Here is a 19,721-nt window from a genome sequence, read left to right as displayed (position 1 = left end):
AACTGAGGCAAATTACCATATTTTTCTTTCTTCCACCATTTTTGAGAAGCTTGTTAACTTCATGGGTGGCAGGCAAGGCAGCTCTACATGGCATGTGGAACTAATATGTTTTTAAGCGTAACCCATCCCCCTCCTTAAAAAACCAACAACAAAAACGCACGATTCCCAGACTGACATCTACAGTATGCTGACTACAAACGCTGCTCCATGTTTATCGTTGGCTACCAGAAAGTGTCCTTTTGTGGATATACTGTAAGTGTAAAAACAACAGACATTCATTCAATCAATCAGGATTTTGGGGAATTTACCACTAAATCATGAAACATTAAATCACCATACTACACCCGTCTTGTCACTCGGCATGTCCCTTTAAAACCCACACGCGCACGCACACGCACACACACACGCACACACACACACACACACACACACACACACACACACACACACACACACACACACACACACACACACACACACAAGCTTATACTGGGATGGCTGGGACTCCCATGTTGTTTTTTTGCTATTTTAGTTGTGTAGGAAATTGCATGATTGTAATTGTTATTGATTAAAATGTTCTGTATGTCTCTGCTACATCCACCACCCCTCATCCCCAACACGTGGCACTAAGCTCATGAGCTTCTTTTGTGTTTCATCCTTTTGACAGATATGTACAAATATATGATCATGTATGCATCAATCAATCAATGTGGCTTATGCCTTACTATTTGTGCTCTGATGCTGACAAGTGAAGTGCACTTCACAGAGTTACTGTTACTGATTCAATAGAAAGCCACTGAAACAACTGAACTCTGCAAAGTATTGGCAAACAGGAGTGTTATGAGAGGGCAACTCTGTTGCGCAACAGATGTGTGACTATTGTGGGCTGCTTTGGCTGCTGTAGCTGGGAGCATGACCCATCTCTGCATTGTCCTCAAAACTGACCATTATAGAAGCAAAATAACACCTTAAAGAATAAAATAAATAAAATAGCCTCTACACTAAAGGAGATGATGAATCCTTGTGAGGAGGGATGTACCGTCTGTGAGTTACATGAAAAGCTGCCAACTCTCATGTCCTCCCAGATATCGCCTTATCTTGTCCTGTGGACTGGGGTTTCCCTGATACTGATGGATTGTGGTGTAATTATACAACCTGTTCCACATAACTCTGGGATATAGTCATTCTAAAGTGTTTCGTCCTCCCTGTTGGAAGGCTGCCCATGGGATAGATGAACACAGAGATGCTTAGATCTCACTGATACCATGCTTGTCTTTCTCTACAGGTGCTGTGGAGCCAAGTGAAATAAACATCCACAGGGGTGCCAAGGGTATAACGCTGTCAAACAATTGACATGACATTTCATTTTCTACAGTAGAAACATGATAAAGACGTGGGATGATTGAGAAGGAGAAGTTATACTCACAGTTTATCCAGAGCAAAAAGTCCAATGAAGGATCCATTTTGTAGAACTCGTATTTTGTTGTGGCTCAGTATTCTGTAAAAATCAGAAACCAGAAAAATCGTTAGAGAAACTCCACCAGGTTTGAAATTAACCAGTCATATTACATTGGTATTTCAAGCATTTGGCTGCTGCTCTCCTCCAAAGTGATGTACCATGAATTAGGAAGTACCATAGAGCCTTTCATGTCTTGCACACTTCAGCAGTGCATAGCTGGTAATGGACACTTTGTTGGCATGAATTCTGCAAAGATTCTTGTAATGGGTTGTCTAATTAGGAAGCCATCTTTCCATTCCAAATTGCACATTACTTTTGAGTGAAATTACTGGCTTCAGATCAGCCGGTGAAGGAGAGGGAAGTCTGGGAGCCAATTTAGCTAAACTTGCTATAAGAGACTCACAAGAGGATATTAATCCTGTTATAATTATCCTGTTGGTGTAGCGCATTTACACATGGGATGAGCATGGCTACAGTCATTTAGCTGAAAGTAAGCAGTTTCCAATTAATCCTAACGTCTGAATAGCTGATTAAGATTAGGGGAAAGCAGGGAAGCTGTAATCACGATAATGATTTCAGATACTTGTTTGTTTTTTTACATCAAAAGAACAGTGTCCACATCAAACGAACATCAGCGCGAGTCATTTCAATTAACTCTTTCCCTACTGGCAAATCATTTGGCTTATAGGCCTCTTATCAGACAAGATCGGGGCTCAGAGGTCCAGGACTTGGCCGAAATTGAGATTGCTCTCTCAGACAGGGGATCATGGGAAATGGTATTTACAGTAATCGACCCGCCCAAAGGGACTAGATGTTGTCAGTTCAGAGTCAGTTCAGAGGGCGCAGACTAGGATAGCTGTACAGCACATAACACAGTTTCACACTGCCTGTGACACACGCACACACACACACACCCTCGTAATGGATGTCTTTTGGGCTGCCAGCCCATATACACCCATGTGTCCGTCCCTGTCAGGTCGGCTGAGTGTGTCTCTGTGATCCCTGCGCCCTCAGCAGGGAGCCAACTTAGCGCAGGGGCCCCTGTGCAGGCGACAGCCAGCCGTCATTAACACTCCCTCCAGTCTAACATCACCCCCCACCCCCCAACCCCACGCCGCTTAATGGGCTGTTTGTGAGATGAAGTGTGTTTTCAATCAAAAGAGTAGCGCCGTGTGTGTTTGTGTGTGTATATATGTGGGTATGTGTGTGCCTTTAAAATAGGGGGCTGACTGTGAACAGTCTGTGAGATTTACAGAATCAGCAGCAGCAGTTGAGCCCCCCCCCCCCCCCCCCACCCCCGTGCTTCCTGCCACATCAATAAAAACACTGCCTTCAGCTCTACGCCTTCCAAAACACTTAATGACCAGATTTAATCACCCAGCCCTGGTATATGGGGACACACTGGCCAGTAGCTACTTTTCCATTGTGGCAACTTCACTGAATGATAATCACAAAATCCAGGTCATCATGTATACATAAGTACAACTTATGCTTAGTACAAGGAGCAGTGGAAAGTAGATTGTCTACTCAGTTAAAATTTCATATTGTTTTTGTGTCTCTGGATTACACTGTAAATCATGGGTCTTCAACAGGGAGTCCAGGACCGAGGTCTCAGAGTTATGACAGGGGGGCCTCCAAATCTTTTTTTCTGTTCCTTTCCAATTAGCCCCCCTGGCATTTTTTACATTGACCACTTGAACCCTAGCATCCCTATATTCTGAGGGAATATTTGCCAAAAACGCATGTTGTGAGCTTGTAGATCGGATTCCACCAAAAAGGTCCTGTCTTAGGGGAGGAAAGAGAGAGAGAGGTTGCAATGAGAGGTCATTTAATACTCCCCCAAACCCATAATCTCAGGTGGTGTAACAAGTTGGCCTGACGGCCTGCACCGGCTAGCCTGGTAAACCCTCCCTCCGGAAATCTCATTTCCATTTGATTTCAGAAAGGAGTCTGGTCTGAAACGCCTTTCTGCAATAATCGCTGTGGGCTGGAGTTGGGCGGGAGTAATACCGTTGTCCCCTTCAGCCAATGAGCAGTTCATTTTGACGAGCTCCAGACTATGTGACGCAACGGGACTTTTGGGACGGCCATGCCGAAAATAGGTTGCCTTATTGGGATACATGCGTGTCACTCCCCGCCCCTGCCGGTTCTCTAAATTTATATTTTTAAATAGGCTCTGTCATGATTAATTGACCACATATATGAAGTTAAACAACTAAATTCTATCCAAACGATATCTTATAAGTAAATTCCGTGCCTCAAAAAAGAAGTTTGAAAGCGTTATAAAACTGAAAGTAAGAAGTGAAGGCACTCGCACAAACAACAATGGCTGCCGTTCGTCTTTTTTCGGCGGCTCTCAGGCTGCACTCGGGTTCATTCGGGCTCACTCGAACTCGCCACCTGATTGGCCAACTGTCGCTGTCAATCACAGAACAATGAGCGACGACGCTGATAGGCTCGTCGGCTCGGCGAGCAGAGCGATTATTGGAGAAAGGCGTTTCAGACCAGACTCCTTTCTGAAATCAAATGGAAATGAGATTTCCGGAGGGAGGGTTTACCAGGCTATGCACCGGCAGCCAATTACTGAAGGGTGAAGGCTGCCGGCTAGCCGACTATGAGGCAGATGGGCAAGGCTGTGTGTGTGTGTGTGTGTGTGTGTGTGTGTGTGTGTGTGTGTGTGTGTGTGTGTGTGTGTGTATATGTATGTGTATATACATATATATATGTATGTGTATATACATATATATATATATATATATATATATATATATATATATATATATATATATATATATATATATATATATATATATATATATATATATATATATATATATATATATATATCAGAGTCAGGTCGCGGGGCAACAGTTCCAGCAGAGAGTTCCCTTAAATAAATATTTTTTATTTATAGAATTTTTTCATTATGTTTTATATTTTGTCCCTCCATTTTCTGTTCCTTCCCCATGGTGGCCCCTACTTTGAAAAGCACAGCTCTATGCACTGTTCCCAAAATGAACAGAGAAATAAGATTGTGTTGAAATCCAGATACCTTCTCAAGAAGGTCTATTTGAGTGAACCAGCCTGCATCCCCGGCATATCAAACAAGGCTGCATCCCCAGTATATAAAAAAAACTGTTATGGCTACAGTGACCATACAGTATATCATTCTCAAAATATTTATGAATGGAACAGCTCCATAAACTGTCTCCATTACATCATAGATTAGAGTCTTTGATTTAGCTTTCAGAGAAACCTTTCCATCTCCAATCTTCTTCAGTAATTTTCCATCAAATCTAGATAAAACTGTCCAAAAAATTAAACTAAAAGCACAAGCATTGTCTTTTGGGAGCAGCCTTCTTTGTTTGTTGAAATTATACGAATGCAGACTCATCAGTATCCTGGTCCTCACAGGACTTAGCCTGAATTTGAACCTATGACACGCGGACCTAAGGTCTCACGCTCGAGTTGGGCACAGTATCTTTGCTATAACTGGATGCAGGCCTGAGATGAAAGCTCCAGAAGATCCGGAACTGCCTGAATAATTCAATACAGATAGGAGAGGAGGAGAAAGTCACGTCTGGCAAAGAAACAAGCTGTTTAATTCAATACAGACAGTTTAGATACAGATACAGTTAGATACAGTCCCTTTTTGCCTAAGCTTATTATGCAGAAAGAAAGCTATTAGGCCAAGGGGTGTCTACATGTGTTTGTACCTGTGTGCGTGTGTGTGTGTGTGTGTGTGTGTGTGTGTGTGTGTGTGTGTGTGTGTGTGTGTGTGTGTGTGTGTGTGTGTGTGTGTGTGTGTGTGTGTGTGTGTGTGTGTGTGTGTGTGTGTGTGTGTGTGTGTGTGTGTTTGCCCACAGTGTCTATAGGCTACGTATAGTAAATGTTTAACAATTCAACAATTAGCTTGCTTTGTGCAGAACAACGTGAGGAGCTGACTTTCACAAATAAACAAAGATCACAAATCAAGCTCATTGAAGCCCCCTGCAGAAAAAACATCATTTCCAGACACACTGATTTCCAGGAAAGGCAAAGGGGAAGCCGAAGAGGCTGGACATTAGTAATATCCCCTAAGCCTCTGTTGTGTATCTCTGATGTTTGGAGCACACTTGTAGGACAGGACATTGTTCTTTCATAAACAACGCAGAGTACAACTCCTGAGAAAGAGAGCGAGGCAAGAGCTCTGTAAACAGACAGAAATAGTCGAACGCTCCCATCAGGCTAAACAGGAAACCCAGCCAATTAGCTGTTTATTCAGAACCCGGCTGACAGAGGTCAGGGGTCGCAGTGAGAGCACTTCCTGGACAGCCTTAAGACAGACAGAGCAGTGTCCACGGGCAGGTGGAAGGCAAGAGTGAGGGGCACAGGGACATGAGAGAGCGTCACTTTATCACCGGAGCATACAAAGGTTAACAGGGCTTCACAAGCAAAGAAGATGACTAGCTCTTTAATCATAGGAGGACATGTTGCTTACAGGCCTGACGTCTGCTTGGGGAAAAATCACTTATGTCCCCTCCCTTGAATGGCTTCTATTGATGCGACATAAGTGACAGGTCAGATGGCAGATCGAATATGTGCACCAAAATACAATCAGCTGTGCTGTATATGGCATGATAGCATGCTAACTCAATCCAGATGATCTAAGTTATCTCTGAGCTGCATTAGCAGCCTTCATTCACCCTTTCAGACGACAAAGGCATATCAGAAATCAGCAAGACTAATTTAATCCATCTAATTTACGTAAAACACAGGGCCTTGTGTCAGGTCCCAGGGACAGATTAAAGAAGTGACCAAATGCATTTACATCAAGTTCAAAAAGATGGAAATAAGATGAAAAGAGCCAGGTCAAACTAAGGCACCCGTTTCCTTGTGACTGTAGAATATTATGTCATGTTAGAGTAAATAAATGGGGTGAATCAAGCACGGTATTCGTTGGCATTATAATAAAACAGGTTAAGGATGTTTAGTCCTTATAGTCTTTTTTTTGCACAAAAACAAATTTCACACACTAGTTTACACCTGTAAATCTGTGATGTGACAATAAAGTTGTAGTCTTTTACCTCATATCATGTCACATCTTACCTCTCTCATCTAGTTTCATGTAATTTTATTTCATGCCTCATTTAATCTCACCTCACCTCGATTTAAACTTTAATACTGTACCTCATCTCATCTCATCACTTCTCATCTCATCACTTATAATCTCATCTCATCTCATTGCAGGAGAAAATAATGAGCAAAATATGGTCAAGTACTCTATCAGGAAAACAGTATGGCCCTGTATAAAGTGCCTCACTGTTACCTCAGGGTTTTCTTTAGTGTGCGGCGGAGAAAGTAACTGCCAGACAAAGAGCCCTGTTTCAGCAGTAGCAAACCACAGCAGCCCCTCCCTGGGCCGTGCCACTCACTTTGTTGGTTTGCTCAATTTGCTTCCTAAACCCACAAAGCCTTTGAGGGACACACAGGGGCATGTCAGCATGTCCCAAATTGTATTCTCTCACTGATTTATTTCCGCTCTTCTCACTACTCCGGGAAGAGCTGCAACGGTGACTTCTGACTACAGAAAGGTTTTAAAAGAAATCCATTAGGAATGGTTTATATCTCTTTATATCTCTCTCTTTTTTCTTTTTCTTTTTATACTGGATCACTTTAAGAACACTGATCATCATGGAATAAATCTGGCAGTATTGATCTCAGCATTTTGAATTTGTTTGTTTTGTTTATCTTTGCCATCCCTTATTTTTGTGCAGACACTTCCAGTATTGATTTCCTATGTATTATAGGAAAGTTATAATGCACACATTTAAAACTGGGGTTAAAAAAACCTCATATAAAACGCCACATTTGTGTAGAATATCTGCAATAAACCACAATTACAAGAATTTACCAACGCAATTTTGTCTGTTTTTTTTAATAGCAGCTTCAATCACGTCACATAGCCTGCTGCCACATCTGGGAGAAGAGGCTGGCCCTATATGTGTACATCTGAATGTGTACCTTTATGATTTATCGTCTGCCAACGCAGTTTGCCTGCCGCAGTTGTCCTAGGATTGAGGTTATCCTCTATCATCTACTATCTATACCACTGTTTTACAAAGGAATGATGCCCGGGGTGGAAGTAGGAAGGCATGCTATGTAGTACACACAGTACCAACACTGTTTCCAGCTGAACAGAGTCCTTTCAGCTATTCAAGAGACAGCTGGATGCTGGGAAAACAGCTCATTCCGTCTCCTCCACTGACCACAAGCGGCGTGTTATAAACTCTTCCGCAAACAAAAGAGGATATCCTGTTTGTTGTCAATTCCTACTAAAGGATTGGTGTCAAACATTTTTTCCAGCTCTTGTCCAGTCTCCCTGCACCAATTAAACACTTTGTCGATGGGAGACATGGACACTGGCGGAGACTGAGGAGATATTCCACCCTTGTTTAGCATCTATCCAGAACGCAACTGTTTGTTATTCGAATCTGCATTGCCATGCTCCCATGCCAGTTAATCCCTGTTGCCATCCAATTGTTTAGGCACGCTGGAGCCTCTCGCTGGCTCTCTGTCTCCACTTCTGAAAGAGGAAACTTTGTCTGTAGCTGCAGGCTTCCACCACGGACCACAAATAGGATGATAGACTTAAGGAGGGATTTATATTTAATAAGAATCCATCTGTGGTCTAAGCTGCCTGTGCTCATTACCCCTTGCTTGTCTATCTCGGCCTTTCAAGCACTCTTTCAAAGTGGAGATAATACACTACAACATCACTCACCAAGCCAACACCTTGGACTGCTGCAGTGGACTTATGTGTCGTTTAAAAGATGTATGTAGATCAAACATAAAGTCACAATCAAACAGAATAACATGAGGATATGAATGAAGATTATGTACTCCCCCCCTACTGTGTCTCCCAGACCATTGGTCTCATCACCCAAGGTCAACAGAGAGAGAGAGGAAGAGAGGAAGAGAGATAGAGAGGGAAAGAGACAGAGAAAAAGAGAAGAGAGAGAGAGAGAGAGAGAGAGAGAGAGAGAGAGAGAGAGAGAGAGAGAGAGAGTGAGTGAGAGGCAGGTTCAACGTAATAAAGAGAAGTAAAAACAACCAAATGAGCCACTGTGTAAACATCACTTAACTTTGGATAGATCCCTTTGCTTTAAGGACCACACGCGAGCTGAAAGACAAGAGCCCTTGAAAGCGTTTGTTAACGTGCCCCAAATCCAGTCCTAATACTGAGAGCAATGACAGCCAGATAATGAGAGTGATTTTCAATGAGAGATTCAATGCGTCACTATTGAATTAAGCCAGCTCAGCATGCTGAGTAACTGACCAGTGCACTGGCCAGTGCATTCATGGTGGATGCACTGATCTGGGTGATAGCATAGCAATCCTTAGATTCATAAAACTAGACCATAACCGGTTGACGCATGCGTGGGGGGATATGCGCACATGATCTGGCAACCCGGGAGGCAGTTCGTCCCATAGCTGGGCAGACCCGTAACCATGGCGACAGTGTTTGACACATAAACGCTAATAAGAAGCTGAGATTTGATGAAATTGAAAAACGGGCTTCACAGTTAAGTTCAGATGGTAATGGTCAATGGCTGTGTGCAAAATCAGAGCAATTGGTCCAGCCAGTGAGGAGAACCGGGTAGCTTCACCTCCACTACAAACGCACAGAGGTTACTAGAATTATAGTAGGATATAAAAAACAAAACTCGTAAATGTAACATGGAAAGAGTAACTCATCGAAAGAAAACAATTTCTGCTTAAATAAATAAACAGTGTTAAAAAAAAACATATAGAGAATGCTATGATTTGTGTACATTTCAGTAGAGAGCATTGTACACAGAACATGCCTTTGTTTGTGTTGCATTTTCCTTCAATCTAAATTTTGAGTCATTTTTGCTTACAGTTCTGGAATTCTGTTTCAAGACTATTGGCAGTTCACATAGGAGAACTAAGTAGACATGGCAAGATTTCTCTAAATATCACTAGACATCACGCACATGGCGCTATGAGTGATGCGGACAGTCAGACCTAGTGAATCACAACCCAGAGCTTCATTAAAAGCTCCATTACTTAACTTGGCTGTTACCTGTGTTTCCCAGGCTAATGTTTAAATAGAAAAGGCCTCTGTGAGACTATATTTTGTAGTACCACACTCTCACCTAGTAGACAATGAGCTGAGGAAAGCTGGAGTCTCAGTAAAAAGTTGGATTAGCCAGAGAGCTGAGAGCCGCCCGACTTTACCCAATAAGAGGGGGTAATATGGCCTGCCCTGTGCCAAATAACTGAAAATAATTGATATGAGGTGTGGAGTATGCAACTAAGGACATTTCAGATCTACGGCAGGTATTATCAATCTCGTACAAAAGAAAGAAAGAAAAAAAAACATACAAGATTGACTTAAAAATACTTATCCTGTGATTGTCTAAAAGCTTCCGGTGCTGTTTCTGACAAACTTTCTGCATTGTACTAAGTGGCAAATCCATCTGATAACACTAAGAATAATTAACATTTATAACCCATGTCTAAACTTGGTATGACTTGACAAAACAAACATTGGCGTGTAGTGTTTGAGAGGAGGAAATCATTGTACAATATGATGTAGGACATGGCCGTGGAACAGAAAAGAGAGCTTTTAAGGATCTTAATAATAATATCCTTAGGATTTGGGAATATATTGTACAGGGATAGATACAATCACAGACAGAATGGTAGCTGGATAAAGGCTGCAGCGGTAGCAAGCATGCATGCATGAGAAACATGCATATTGTAAGTATGGATAAGTTTAACGTGTGCGTGCGCACGCTCGCACGTGCGCACACACGCGCGCACACACACACGCACACACACACACACACACACACACACACACACACACACACACACACACACACACACACACACACACACACACACACACACACACACACACACACACACACACACACACACACACACACACACACACACACACACACACACACAGCTGTGTCATCTTTGTTGCATTAACCACCTTCAACCTGGCATCCCTATTTTCGGCATGTCATTATAGGCAGAATTTGTTTTAATGCGCAGTACTGGGCAAAGTAACATGGGGCTTAAGTGGTTAAACACTTTATCAGCAGCCTCCAGAATGCACCAGCCACTCTACAGTGGGTCTATCCAAATAGCTTAACCCTTCCTTTGCAGAAAGAGGCAGAGCCACCTCATCCAGCGGTCCTGAGAGCACCCTTGGACCCTGGGCCTGTCCTCAGGGGGTCACAGTGCTCGACGTAATGAAGACACTAGAGGCCCTTGAGCAAAACAGGCACTTTGGCAGTAAATGCATGTCAACATGTGAATGTGGCCATTGTCCCTGACTCGCCGGAGGGCTCGTAGCAGGGAACAGGGAACACCGCCAAGCTACAAGTCCCCATTTATTAAATGTCATGGGAACAGGCATCCGTGTAATCGTGTGCAAAATGTTTTTTTCTGAAATTATTTTGTGAACGCCAAATGAGTAATTCAACAATTCAAAAAAGAGAGAGAGGAGGCAAGAAAGTGGCACAATAAATTCTTACCATGCTAAAGGCAAAATCAATGAGTCATTTATAGTATGTAGTTTATCTAGCTAAACTTAGCTCTATTTCCATACTTTCTTGCCCTGTGGCTTGATAGGAGGGTGAGCTCCTGTATTTGATACGTGGAACTGCTTATTATAGAGTGTACTGCATTGTGCATGGGTTACCAGGCTGGGCAAGGGAGTAAGGCTTTGTGGTTGTGGTTTCATGTGTACGTGTGTGTGTGTGTGTGTGTGTGTGTGTGTGTGTGTGTGTGTGTGTGTGTGTGTGTGTGTGTGTGTGTGTGTGTGTGTGTGTGTGTGTGTGTGTGTGTGTGTGTGTGTGTGTGTGTGTGTGTGTGTGTGTATATATCTGTCTATGTATGTGTGTTCGGTTGTTTGGGTGCATACATTTGTGTGTGACTTATAAGATTTATTTGTATGCAAAGTACATATATTTGAGTAAGTGAGTGTGTGTGCGCATAAGTGGTCCAAAAGCTACTCTTGGGTCTAAAATTAAAATCTGGGTTTTCTAAACCTCTCTAATTAGAGAGAGGAGGACTGAAGCCTATTTTGAGACCTGTGGCCATGCACGCCCTTCCCATATGTGTGCACACAGACACACAGGCACACAGTCAGGCCTGTAAATCAGATTAAATACTTTTAACCACTTTGTTTCAACCTGGCATTCCTATTTTGGACATGTCATTATATGCGAGAATCGTCAAAAACATTCAAATATGTTTTTTATGTGAAAATAGCAGATCTACAAACTAACAATGCATCACGCTGCGCTGAGAGCTTGCAGATCAGCTGTTTTTGCACGACTGTGTCGTACGATTAAGTAAATATAGAAAAGTATTCCAAAAGTAACCGAGTAATCTGATTACCCCACACAGTTATTATGGCCCAGCAACTACCATTTTGCTACCATTTTAGTAAACACATTTTTAGAAACAATAAAATTGGTTTTAATTTATCCATTTGTAACTCAGACAATGAACAAATTTAACCAAACGGACAAGAGTTAAATTAACGCTAAGGGTTTTACTGTGTAGAGTACAACAGGCGCCTTGGATTTTATCTTCTGAAGACTGCAAATGCACAAAAAGATGGACACTCACTGACAATAAATGAACTAAACAAGTAGCTACCCTGTATATTAATGGTCAGACATTAAAAGCCAAAATAAAGTAAGCAACATTATTTGTAATATTCTTTGTCCCCGCCTTAGAGGCGTACCAAATTAGAAAGTTTATGATTGCGAAACAGTAATATAATAACCAGCTTAATCACAGTCTAAAGTGTTTTTACACTTTTAATGAGGCAATTTAGTGAATGTAGGCTTTTGAGACAGGAGGAATGTGGCCTATGCCTCAATAACATTGTCTCATTGTTCTATCTCATAATCAGGCTCTGTATTCCACTCCTATACAAAGACTGCTGGGAAAATTGTCTACTTTTACAAAGGATAGGCTAAAATCGTTGTACCCCCAAATATCCGATCAATGCCTTTATAGAGTGCTAATGCCTTGCATATACTGTAATTGGGTATTTTAAATATTGCATTTCTGTTTGGCTGCAGTAATTTGGAAAATTAACTCATTTATTTAAAGAAAAGTGGCTGAGTTTGTGGCCACCAGTGAATATAAATGCACTGTCCACATAAAACTTACTTCACTTCAACTAATCTGGAAAGAATCTACCATTTTAGTAAAAACTAAATTATCATAATGGCATTTCTTTATGTGATAGCAACAGTCAGAGTGATTAAAACAAATAAAATGTCTTAAGATACATATAATTCATTATTCACTATAATGCAAACAACAATTTACCCAATCAATTTAAATGCTCAGTCCAATAAAAGCTTAATGCTTAATTTCACAACTGGCCCTGACAATTTTAATGGGGAGCACAACCACATTTAGATTTACAGCACAAACAGAGGATAGAAGGATTACAGTTAAAGATTTTAAATGTTTTGATGCTCTGAGTTATTATTATACTTGAATAACAACAGTGTTGTGCGAAGTTTAGGGTGCCCCAGTGGATCACAGAGTAAAATCACACATCATATAAATAAGTCCTTCTAGCAGCTGAGGTGGGTTTGAATCTGACCCGGGACGCTTGTCATTGACATCCCCCCTTTCTCTCGCACCTTTCACGTCTCTCTCTCTTACTGTATCTATGTGAAATAAAGCATAAAATGCCAATAAATGTATAAATAAATGCCAAAAAGATGAATAAATAAATGAGGAAAGGATATTATGAACCGTTTATGTAGCTGAAACAGATTTAAAGCTCAAATCCATAACATTTATGTCCTACCCGGGATTCAAACTTGGGTCCCTTGCTTAAGCGCCAAAATGTCTACTTTTGATCTATAACGGAAAGTGCATTTGGGCAGAGGTTAAATTGCACTTTGAACTTCATGCAATACCTCTTGTCAACCAGCAGTGGTCCTACACGAACACAAATTTCAATTAATAATTCACAATTGAAATTGGGTTAAAATGTTCAAATCAGATTACATTTTTGTTGTAACCCAGCCGTACTATCTTTTTGGTGAAGGGTTTTCTAGGAGCAAACATGGTATAAACACACACTAATGTCCACGCACATACAGTAGTGACACGCACGCACGCACGCACACACACACACACACACACACACACACACACACACACACACACACACACACACACACACACACACACACACACACACACACACACACACACACACACACACACACACACACACACACACACACAGTATACAACCCACAGGCATTCCCACTATAGACACCCATTACCTCCATGTGTATCCATGTGCTGCAGCCCCATTGTGGTCAGACATGGGGAGAGGGAAGAGAGTTTAGAGCTGGCCAGGAAAAGCTGCAGTCAGGCGTTTTTGGAGGAAGATAAGAAGAGCTACGCGAAAGGAAAAACTAAAATAACAAAATGTCGCTTGGGGGTATGAGGTTCCTATGACAACACGCCTCTCTGTTCTTTCAGTCTGATAATTGCAGCATTTTGATCAACAAACGCCATAAGGTGAAAACTAAGGGAAATATGTATTAATCACCATCCTCATTAGTGAGAGAAAGAGAGAGAGAGAGAGAGAGAGAGAGAGAGAGAGAGAGACAGACAGACAGACAGAGAGACAGAGAGACAGAGAGAGAGAGGGAAGGAGAGAAAATGGGGAGAAATAGCAAATATGGTAGGTGCTGCAAGATGTCCCATGCAGTCTCCAGCTGTGTCCACTACCTTGACCTGTGTAGGCGGGAGGTTCGGGGCCTGTGTGGCACTGACAGGTGCGGTCGCTGTTAGTTTAAAGTGCCGTTAAGTATCCAGTGTCAGGCCTTTTGTTTGCTTTTTTGATTTATTGCTGACCAATGCCCCAAGAAACACATGCGTAGGAGAGCACCCCCCCCAACCCCCACTCAACACCTTTCCCCACATAAATAAACCATCTCCCTGCAGGAACGCCAGGGGTTCCAGTGTTCTCCCAGCGACTGGAATTCACCCTACTGATAAGATGGCTGTTGGGACGTTTCATGGGCATACTCCCGTCTCAACACATACTGACTCACAAGACCCGACATAAACCGCTAACACATCTGCTACTCCTTTGGTATCCACACATGGCGCACGAGTAAAGAGACCCGCAATGTGACTCAGAGGACAAAATGGTTGATAAGAGACATGCTCATTAACCCTGTAGCCAATGAAAGATAAAAGGTGGATTGTCTGCCAGGAACTAGTTTACTGACACATTCTCCGGACGTGATGAAGGCCTGGCTATCATGGATTGCATGCAGCCTACAGGGAAATATAAGGTCATTCTGACTGGAAGCTTAGTGGAGTTCAGATCCCTGAACCAGCTGGGAAAGCTCAGGTGAGGACAGTTAATGAATGATGCCCTCCACTCTCTCAATAACAATTGTCAAGATGGCTTTAATCAAGGCATTTAATCTCCACCTTCTCTGTGTTGTACTAGCACTCAGGTGGGAATGAGAATGTGAATGTAGCAGGGCGTTGCTGAAAGAGAGCACACATGCTCAGCAAATCCTCACTTCGATAAAGCAGGCCTTCAGCAACTGTTAGAAAACATTTATAGTGTCTGTCAACAACATGAATTTCAGCACCGTTTGGTGTATTTTTACATTCGACACTTGACTACCATGAAGCTGTGCATGGAAAGTTCAGGGTCCAGGAGCAACCATGCTGGGTGCAGCTCTATTGCAGCTGTCAAGCGTGTGTGTGTGTGTGTGTGTGTGTGTGTTTGTATACATGTGTGTGTGTGCGGGGGGGGCGGCGGCACTGCATTCCTCACAGTGCCGGGTCCTGACTGCCAAGGACGGGCACTACTGACCTCTCCCCGACCATCTGTGCCCACTCATTTAGGTTGGCACTCACTGAGCCAGAGTCATAAGTCACAGACGAGGGTGAAAACAAATGGCAAAGTGAGGAGTGTGGTTTCATAATGCAAGGACTACGCTCTGCCTCCTATACTGCAGTGCTCTCTTACTCTGTCTGCTGAAATCCAAATACCACGTCTCTGCGGTGTACGGGTATATGAGTATACGAGTAAAAGGAATAGAATGCATATGTTATGCTTGGATCCCAATACAAATGCTTTGATTCGTTACCAAAATTACCAAAGTACAGTACTCTCTCTTGAATGACTGGAAACAATGCTATGTACAGTATGTGATGCTATATTACTGTGCTGAGAATCACAGACTCCTCTCTCTAACCCCAGTGTCTAAAGGTCTGTTAGTCAGGGTCTGGGGAGTTTGTAGTCTCCCGAGACACATCCCTCTGAGCAGCCTGCCAAGCCTCTCCTCTCCCTCCTCCATCCTCTCTCTCTCTCTCTCTCTCTCTCTCTCTCTCTCTCTCTGCTCTCTTTTCCCAGTTCCCACTTAGTCTTTCTCCTTCGCTGCGACTCTTCCACTCATTTGTATACCCCATCTCCTGCTCTTACTTTCTCCTCCACAGCAGCATAACTGTTTCACCTACTTTCTCTTTTCCGTGCTTATCATCATCATCATCATCTTCTTCTCCTTCTTCTCTCTCTACCCCTTCCCCTCTTCCTCTCCCAGTGATCCAGCTCCCCTCACAGCCGTGCATAATTAGGCCTAAACACAGGCCTGCGCAGGCACACATCTGGAAGGAGTTTAGACATGGCAGTTTCCTACCAAGACGACTAAATATTTAGGTTGAGAGTTACTGCGTGTGGATGAACTCATGATAGAGGGGTGGGGAAGGGGAGAGAAATGGGGAGCAAGAGTGTGTATACTGTATAGAGATAAAGAAAAAGAGGGAGAGAGAGAAACTGCAACTGTAAATCACGGCGTAAGGCTGCTATCAGCAAATAGAATGATGCAACATTATAAACCAGTGATACGTGTGAGTTAATTTAAACGGAGAAGGAAGTGATGCAGCAGTTTAACATCTCTTGCATCAATACTGAGGCCATTAGATAAAATCAGATATACAGTCCTGTAATCAAAGTCGTCGGCATTGGCACGGTTACTCTCTGGTGATCTCGAGCTACGATAAGGTGTAGTGGTGAGTCGAAGGAGGAGGTGACAATACTGGGGGTCACCGGTTGCTCCTTTACAGCTGGCAGGAACAACAAACAGCCAACTAATAGTTTTAATAAACAAATCCCCGTCGGGATTTCCCATGAGGCTGAGGGGCCTCAGCTGGAATGTTCACAGGGGCCAGCTGTTGTGCATTACATGTAGCGGCCAGCCCCGGAAGCCCTGGGCCTGGTGTCCCCCCAGCCCTTGCCCCTGCTACACTGCTCGGCATGGAGAACATTCCTCCAGGCTGCCCCAAGAGAGAGAGGCTAGTAGGGCTGCATGGCGGCGCATCAGGGGCGTCAGGCCTGGGGAGGGATTGAGGCAATGTACGGCACGCACAGCACCCCTACTGCACCTGGAATACTGTCTGCAGTCTCCGGACAGACTGAGGAATGTCAGGAATAACAGGAATATCAACACAACTTCTTACATTCCACATCTGGAGCTAATATCAGGAGCAAGGATGAGAGTATGAATTGCTCAGAGAAGGTTGTTGAATCTTCGGGAGAATTTAACCGACTTTGTAGAGAAAATGGTGGATTTTCACATGGATTAAGGGTGGAATTGTTGGCTCCTTGTACACAGACTCATAAAAGTGTCACAGAATGCTAAACATATGTAGGAAAACAAATAAAGTGAAATTAGTAGGTGTGGGGAAGGGAGATTATCTTAAATCACCTCCACCGCTGCCACCCATGCTATTTTTTATTTTTTCCTCTGGTTTGCAGCAATGTGTTTCCCAGATGTGTATCCTGCCTTTATTAACCAAGAAACATAAGGCCCTATAAATGGACCGCTGGCTGCCTTCAGCTCTGGCGGGTATAAACCCCTTTCCCTGTGCCTCCTATGCTCCAATGGGGCTTTTTGGACTTTTTACTGTGCCCATGTGTGGCTGCTCCCTCTAGGTCGGGCAGAAAGACAGCGAGGCTCTGTGGGAACGTGGAGGAGCTGAGTCTTTGAAGACTTGGTTCAATCAGTCATCATAAGAACAGTTGCCTCTGAGCATCCCAGAACAAAAAGTTCTGTATAAGAATAGAAATTCTTGGAAACCTATTTCCAAAATCTCAAGAACTCTCATTGAGGGAACGGTATGGAATGGTATGGTGACCATACTGTATGTCTTAAAGGACAGTATTGTCCTTAATTTGGACCTTTTTGATGGCTCTCCTTGCAGAAATGTCCAATAACAACAACTTATGCAAACTGTTTCACGATAGCCGTTCATCATAGTAAAATGACCCAGGTTGATTTAAGAGCCATCCAGTGTGAAGCTATATTCTCACCATAGGTTTGCAGAGCGGGACACTTTTCCTTCCTGAACAGAAGGCGATTGTGTGAGGCAACAGGCTGAGATTGAAGGGATGTTATGGTATTAAAGGAAGGAGCCAACCCACCATTACGGCACACAGCAGAGGATATAAAAAAAAAAGAGAAATGAAATGTGTTTCTGTTTATTCTAGTTTTGCAAGTTCAAGTCAGCTGCACCACGTGTACAGAGGGTGACGGGGAGGAACGGGGGGCAAACCCAGAGCGTTTGCCTGGGTCAAAGTCAGTTTTAAAAAGTGTCAGAGTTGTGACAAAGAGGCAGGGCTGGATGACGGCTGCATTCAGCCAGCCCCCTCACTGATCTTCTTAATGCTTTACAGAGAAGCTAAGTTCAGCATTCCACTACAGAGTTAAACTGGATCAAGATGTAAACTGCTGACCTAACAAGGCTCATTACCTCAGCAAGTCTTCAATACAGTTGGATCCGAGGCCGTGAGGTCACAGCCGTGGGTGTGCGGGCGAGAACAGTAGGCATGACCCGGGCTGTCCACATGAGGCCATTTAGTTTTGACGCATTCAAATTAGTCTTGAGCAATATGATATTTCAACCACTCATAGTAGTAGGCCTATTAAGCACCATCTTGTACTTTCCAAAATATATAGCCTATATTGACAAGGCCAAAAGTGGTAAAAGTAAAGTAAATTATACCCACTGCACTTCTACCAAATTGTTCCAAACTGTTTCCACCTTTGCTTTACCTAAAAATTATGGTCATTTTTACGATTCCCTGGAGGTGCAGAAGCAGCAGCATAATGACCAGTCTAGTCATCTTTGATGAATTGAATACACAGGACCCCAATGGAAACAAGCCATAGTGCTTTCTTGGCTTTAATCATTTTAGCATTATTTTGTATAGAGCTGTACTTTCTGTGCTTTTTTTTTTGTGCTAACCGTTAATAAAGTATTCAATCAATATGTTCATAAAAGTGTCAGAAAGAATACTGTTACAACTCACAGAGTAACGGTCCTGTTGGGGAGCAGGCTGGCATCTGGAGTCTCAGACAGGTCCTCTTTGCTGCAGCTGACCCGCTTCCCAGTAACAGAGGTGCTGCTATGTGTCTTTGACCTCTCATCTGTGCAGCTACAGCTGCTGGTGATGATGAGCCCCGGACAGGCCTGTTGGGACAGTCTGGACGAGGAGGCACGCTGCAGTACGAGCAGCAGCATCAGCATCAACACACGTCCCAGCAGCGGGATGCCAACGCCGGGCACGAACATTGTCCCTCTAATGTCACCTCACCTGCCCCCCGTCATCCCATCTCTCCACGGTGAAGCACTTTTCAAGGGGCAAGGAGCAAAAAAACGTTCAGGTCTAAAACGGAATACCAAAGCTGTAAAAGAGCTGCTGTAACTCCACTCAACAACCAGCAGACATCATCATCTCTAAGCCATTCCCAAAGAATACCAAAACGCTCGCCCCAAAACAAAGTTGCCCAGGGGAAAATCCGGCGGTCTTCACCAGGTATTCCTAAACGTAACCTCAGTAACACTACGCCTAAAAGCTAACCTTATTCCTAAACGTAACCTCAGTAAAACTATGCCACAACCTAACCTTATTCCTGAACTTAACTTCAGTAAAACTATGGCTAACCCTAAACTTATTTCTAACCTTATCCTCAGTAAAACATATACAAGAACCGCTGGTCCGTGAAAAAAAATGGGGGCGAGCGTGTTTTGGGGCGAGTCTTCCGGTTACCTTCCCGAATATCCAAGTTTTCTACTGTCCCGTTATGTCGTGGCAGCTTGTCCGTTCAACTCACTTAATAGCGCCATGGTTCACAAATTCCGTTTATAGCCTAACGTA

The 19,721-nt window shown here is 43.2% G+C and overlaps 1 protein-coding gene across 1 annotated transcript in view; it reads right to left on the bottom strand.

The window, feature by feature from the left end:
• adgra2 (adhesion G protein-coupled receptor A2) overlaps nucleotides 1–19,721 on the bottom strand; it is a 44,121-nt gene that overhangs the window by 23,929 nt on the left and 471 nt on the right. The window contains exons 2-3 of the mRNA XM_084055786.1: nucleotides 18,873–19,193; nucleotides 1,427–1,498 (exon numbers count right to left, since the gene is read on the bottom strand). Of these exons, the coding sequence (XP_083911912.1) occupies nucleotides 1,427–1,498; nucleotides 18,873–19,135 (335 nt within the window). The 5' untranslated portion in view covers nucleotides 19,136–19,193. The remainder of the gene's footprint in view (nucleotides 1–1,426; nucleotides 1,499–18,872; nucleotides 19,194–19,721) is intronic.

Source organism: Gymnoscopelus microlampas (genome assembly GCF_963454915.1).
Source record: "Gymnoscopelus microlampas genome assembly, chromosome: 4".
NCBI classification, from domain to species: domain Eukaryota; kingdom Metazoa; phylum Chordata; class Actinopteri; order Myctophiformes; family Myctophidae; genus Gymnoscopelus; species Gymnoscopelus microlampas.
The sequence above is the reverse complement of the archived record's forward strand: the minus strand, read 5'-3'. Positions and strand labels throughout refer to the sequence as shown.